This window comes from Olea europaea, unplaced genomic scaffold (genome assembly GCF_002742605.1).
Source record: "Olea europaea var. sylvestris unplaced genomic scaffold, O_europaea_v1 scaffold1060, whole genome shotgun sequence".
Lineage (NCBI taxonomy): Eukaryota > Viridiplantae > Streptophyta > Magnoliopsida > Lamiales > Oleaceae > Olea > Olea europaea.
This window is the reverse complement of record NW_019227948.1, coordinates 20,690-26,132: the sequence shown is the minus strand read 5'-3', so window position 1 is coordinate 26,132 and position 5,443 is coordinate 20,690. Positions and strand designations below refer to the sequence as shown.

The 5,443-nt window shown below is 37.1% G+C and overlaps 1 protein-coding gene across 1 annotated transcript; it reads left to right on the top strand.

Annotated features, from left to right (window-relative positions):
* The first annotated feature begins 1,798 nt into the window (after positions 1-1,798).
* On the top strand, positions 1,799-5,353 carry LOC111372990 (porphobilinogen deaminase, chloroplastic-like). The gene is made up of 4 exons (XM_022995429.1): positions 1,799-2,051; positions 3,463-3,868; positions 4,685-4,891; positions 4,997-5,353. The coding sequence occupies exons 1-4, from the start codon at positions 1,858-1,860 to the stop codon at positions 5,021-5,023; spliced, it is 834 nt and encodes a 277-aa protein (XP_022851197.1). The 5' UTR covers positions 1,799-1,857; the 3' UTR covers positions 5,024-5,353.
* Positions 5,354-5,443: the final 90 nt, after the last annotated feature.

Here is a 5,443-nt window from a genome sequence, read left to right as displayed (position 1 = left end):
GGATTATGTCCCACAATTGTCCTAGTTTGAAAGTGATTTGCAAGAGGTATAACCGATTGACATATTTGGCCTACTAACTTATTCATTGTTTCATTCAAAGTGTTTAGTTGTTTGGCCATGTTGTCATAGTGTACATTCCCATTTTGGGTAAATCTTTCCATATTATGAATACTTCGAAGATTTACCTTTTCAACAACGTCTTGTGTGAGTTCTCCAAGTAATGCACGCATGGTTCGAGGACTCAACTCCGTCATTGGTTCGTAATGACTGTTACTGCTCTGATTCTGTCCATCTGTTCGTGGAGAGGCATGCTGCTCCTCATATCGCTCGATCACAGACTGGACTCCTCCCTGACTTGCTGCTTCCTTATCGGATCTCTGAGGCATATTGTTTCACCTTTTGTACTTTCAACATCAAACACCACTGTCCCACTGGGCGTGCCAAATTGTTTCGCGCGGGTTAGTCGCTAACAATTAAAATGGATCAGACGATTGTGTAAGGGACAAACCTCTTGAGACAAAGTCCCAAAAAGGGGTGTTCTTTAATTGGCGATGACTTTACAATTGGAAATCAAAAACAAAATGCCTCCAAGGGGTGCAAGTACACAAGTTACTGAAAAAAGACTTTAAGTCTTAAACTAAGGAAATTAAAATTACACGTTCTCTGTTCGAGAGTTTTTGATTCCGTCTTTTGCTCTATGTCTTTTCTTCCTTTTATACTCCATGGATGATCTTTTTTGTGATCAACCGCCTAAAAACTATTTGATCGTTCTGCAACTGCCCACTTTCCTCATAATGGCTAGCTTATCATGAATACTGCCTTTTTTAACTGTTATCATTACTCTTCGTCGTTCAACCGTTTTCGATTGAATTCCTTGAATCGTGGAACGTGATATGGCTGCTTTAATAACTGCTTTGATAACTGTACTTTTTGATAACCACAACGCTTTTGTTAAGACTTTGGGCGACTTGAAGGTTTGGGCGAGAATAGAGTAACAGCTCTGGACGACTGCATGACACTCCATTCGCTCAGATTCTGGGCGACTTGCAATCTTGGGCGATGGCGTTACCGCGTTCTCGGGCCTCCGTATTTGGGCCTTCATTTTGAATTGTTTGATTGGGCTTCGTTCTTTGGGCTATCTGATTTGGGGATCTTCCAATTGGACTTCATTCCTTGGGTCGTTCGATTTGGGCTGAATTTTTATGTGTCAATAGTTTCAATACCTAATGTCGGGCATATATAAAATAGTTTTCCTCCAAAGATATTGGTGTTGAAAAAAATTAAAGATTGATAACCTAAATGCTATAGAAACTTCACAATTTATTATTCTAACTAAAATTTGTTATAGATGGAAACAAAATTTATACTTAAAATACGATAATTTGAATTATTACCGTAGATTTTATTTCTCCCTTGTTTGATGATATTTTTTTGCAAAATGTATGATTAAAAAGTTGGAAATTTTTTTTAGGTCTATGTACAAAATTTTTTATTGCGTAAATGTGTGATTGTAAAATAAGTATGAAAATCAAATAATTTTGTCTGAAAGGGAGACAAACACTTCTGTTTTGAGATCCCTTTTTGCGTTTATATTTTTCCCCCATTTTAGTACAACCCATTCCAGTTGCTTTAACCGGCAAAGGGAAGAATTCGGTAGAGGTGTGGGGGTGGGAAAATGACGTGGTAACGGATAACTGGTCAGTGGATGGTGAGTAGGTCCCACAAATAATTTCCAATATTTCAATTTGCTGACGTGTACGCCGACCTGGAGGATAAGTTGAAAGCTCAAATCTTTGAACCAAAAATCCAAAATCCAAAACCCCTCTACTGTCTATCTTTTCTCTCCATTCCATTAATATGGAGATCATAGCTACTGTAAACACAAAACCCTTTGCTGGTCGTTCAGTTTCAGCTCTTGGGCTCTCTTTGCCATGCCTTACATCTCCATTTTATAACCAACGGAAAAGAAATCTGGTCATTAGGGATTCAGTTGCTGTTGAACAGCAGACTCAAACTAAGGCTGCTGTGATTAGAATTGGTACTCGAGGAAGGTAATATTCGTAATTTGACTATCTGGGTATGGATTGATTATTGTTAAATTTAAGTATTCAAAAGCACGTTTGACTGTTTGATTTGTGAAATTTTGTGATGGAGATTGCATGTTGAGCTGGTGTTATGATGGTTTAGTGTATATTGCAGAAAAAAATTGATTCTTGAGCTTGAATTAAGATGGATGGTTAAGCATCTATGCCAAAGATCGTGTCTTGATCTTAAATTCTTGAGCGTGTTTTAAAATTTATACTAAAATTGAATCCTTATTTTTTCAATTGTGAGTACTGAGGTAATATGCAGTTGGGCTCTAGCGATATTTTTCTGTATGTCATTATAGAATCTCGGTGTCTCCAGGTTGGTTTTCCAAGTTAATTTTATCCCTGCATTTGATGAGAAAATGAGAAAATTACTGAGTTTGGGATATTGTAACAAAATAATTACCCTTCTTATAAGAACTTGCCACTCCATTTTTGGCAGTCACCTTTAAGGATTTGGAATCAAGTTTTGTAGAAAACTGCAGTAAGAACGGTCTAGTTAAGAAATGTATATTCCTCCTCACCCCTCCTTTTCCAAGGATAGCTTTATATAAGTGACATTCTGTGGTGCGATCATTAAGAAAGAGACAGGCATAACCCGTACCTACTTTGCTTGCCAAGTACTAAGCCTTGACAGGAGAGAATTTGGAATGTTAAATAAGTGGTATGAAAAAACCCCTTTTTCAATGCCATGACACTGTATTTTGATGTGAAATTAATAATGAATTGACTTCTTGTTCACCTTCTGATAATGGCTCAGGTTGAGTTCAAAAACCTAAAGGAGATTGTGGTGATATGTGTGTATCCTTCACTTTGTACAACTTTGATCTGAAATATATTAGTACATGGTGGCTATCATGAAATATAGTGCTGGACATTCTCTTTGCTACCAAAAGTGACACAGTATAAAGATAATCCACATGATGCCTTTATAATGCTATGTTGTGCATCATTTTCTTTTATTTTGCACTTAATATCAGTCACAACTAGGAATCTTTATAAGTTTAGCAGTAAAAGAAGAAATGTATCAGTGATACCAGCAGCCATAATATAACACGTATACATGGATAAACTCTATAAAAATTTCTCTCCTCTCCCAATTTATTACTTTCTTCTATTCCTTTTCCTTTCAGCTAATCACATTTTCACATTGTTGGGCAAGAAGCTTTATAAACCTTTCAAGTGTAACATGTTAAAGACTATATCTCAAACCGATAAGAGGAAGATTATGGTTTCCTTACTCTCTAAACCCATAATCTATATTATTTAACCGTTGATATAAGATATTTCTGTATCTTATAAAAGAAATATATTTAATTCTTAAATTTACTGATTCATTTCCTATAAGGCTATAACTATTGTTTCTGTATTACAGCCCACTGGCCCTTGCCCAAGCTTATGAAACACAGAATAAACTGATAGAGACACATCCTGAGTTAGCTGAAGAGGGTGCCATTCAAATTGTGATCATTAAAACCACTGGTGATAAAATATTGAGTCAGCCGCTGGCAGATATAGGTGGAAAGGGTCTATTCACAAAAGAAATAGACGAGGCACTAATTAATAATGAAATTGATATAGCTGTCCACTCAATGAAAGACGTTCCCACATATCTTCCCGAGAAGACAATATTGCCTTGCAATCTTCCACGTGAAGATGTTCGGGATGCCTTTATTTGCTTAACTGCAGCTTCACTGGCTGAGCTTCCAGCGGGAAGCACTGTGGGCACTGCTTCTCTAAGAAGGAAGTCCCAAGTACTCCACAGATATCCTTCACTAAATGTGAGTATGTTATGCAATAAAAAACCATTTTGCTTTCTCGTTATATACCAAATTGATTTACTCATGTTATCAAGAAGAATCCATAGTGATCCTCGAGTTAAGGTATCAGCGTGAAAGCCAAATCAGAATTGCAAAATATGGTGTTAAGATTTTTTAGATCTGGCAACTGCAGACATGTCACAAAGATGCCAGTGCTTTCCATTGACAGGGACTCGTCAAAGACAATTTTTGGGAACAACTGTTGTTTCTATAAATTTTGAAATGTCAAAATTTGCCCTAACTATACTTCAAGAATTTCCTTTTACTTTTCCTACAAAATTACTCCTTTTGTCACAGGCAGTTCTCCCAATGCTGTTATGATCTTTCAATTGATATAATCTGCAGTTATTTGATTTTTTCTGCAACATGCAAGTATCCTACTTTTTGTGAACGTAATATTTTCACAGCTGTGTCAGGTTATATTTGTATCATAGTTCCAACTTCCCATACACATGGAACACTTGTGAGACTTGTTTGTAACAATACATCTCTCAAGGACATATATATGCACCTTGTTAGGTATAAAGGTTAAATATAATTTTTACCTTCTCGGGTCTAGGTAAGTTCAAGTGGAAGTTGGCAGGTACTGTTCTAAGCTTGTTTTGAAGTGTCGATTGTATGATGCAAGGTGGATGCTGACTATGAGCTCGATCCCATCTCCTTTGGCATGCTTGATTTGGCTTTTCAGTTAGCATTATTCAGTCTTCAAAAATCTTGAGTGGCTTTCTATGCTGTCTCATTTTCCTTTACTTCCATTTTTCCTTAATTTATTTATAGGTGCTCGAGAACTTTCGAGGCAATGTACAGACAAGGTTAAGAAAATTAAATGAGGGAGTGGTGCAGGCAACATTATTGGCATTAGCGGGGCTCAAACGCCTCAACATGACAGAAAATGTTACTGCCGTTCTGTCTATTGATGATATGCTGCCCGCTGTTGCTCAAGGAGCTATTGGGATTGCCTGTAGAAGTGATGATGAAAAGATGGTATGTGGTATTCTGCACAAACTTTTCAACTTGTTTCGTTCTTATTAATTATCTTCATCCTTCTCTCTTTCTCATCACTTTTTCCCAATCTTTGCATTTCCGTAGGTGAGTTTTGGTTCCCTATCATGCTGAACAATACAAATTGATACTGCCACACTTGACGTTTTATCTGGTTTTATCAAACCCTTCGCATATATAACACTGCCATGGGCTTCTGTTCCATCGGAGCAACAAAGTTCTCCGGTCCATACTTTTTGTATCTACCGTTCCACGGACTGAATTGAGACTAGTTTCTCGTTTTCTGTAGCTATGTTTATGAAAGTTTGAAATTGATCTCCGGGCAGGATAAAAACTTCCCACAGCTGATATAGTTATCTTGCCACATCAGCAGTGGAAAGTTTTTTCTTGCTCATTGGGGACAGGAGGCCTATATGAAAGTTGAACTCTGCTGCCTGTACAGGGCGTGTACAGGCCACACATATTATGGGGGGGGGGGGGGGGAAATTTTTTTTTTAAAAATATAAAAAATTTATTTTTTTTTTTTTTTTTTGG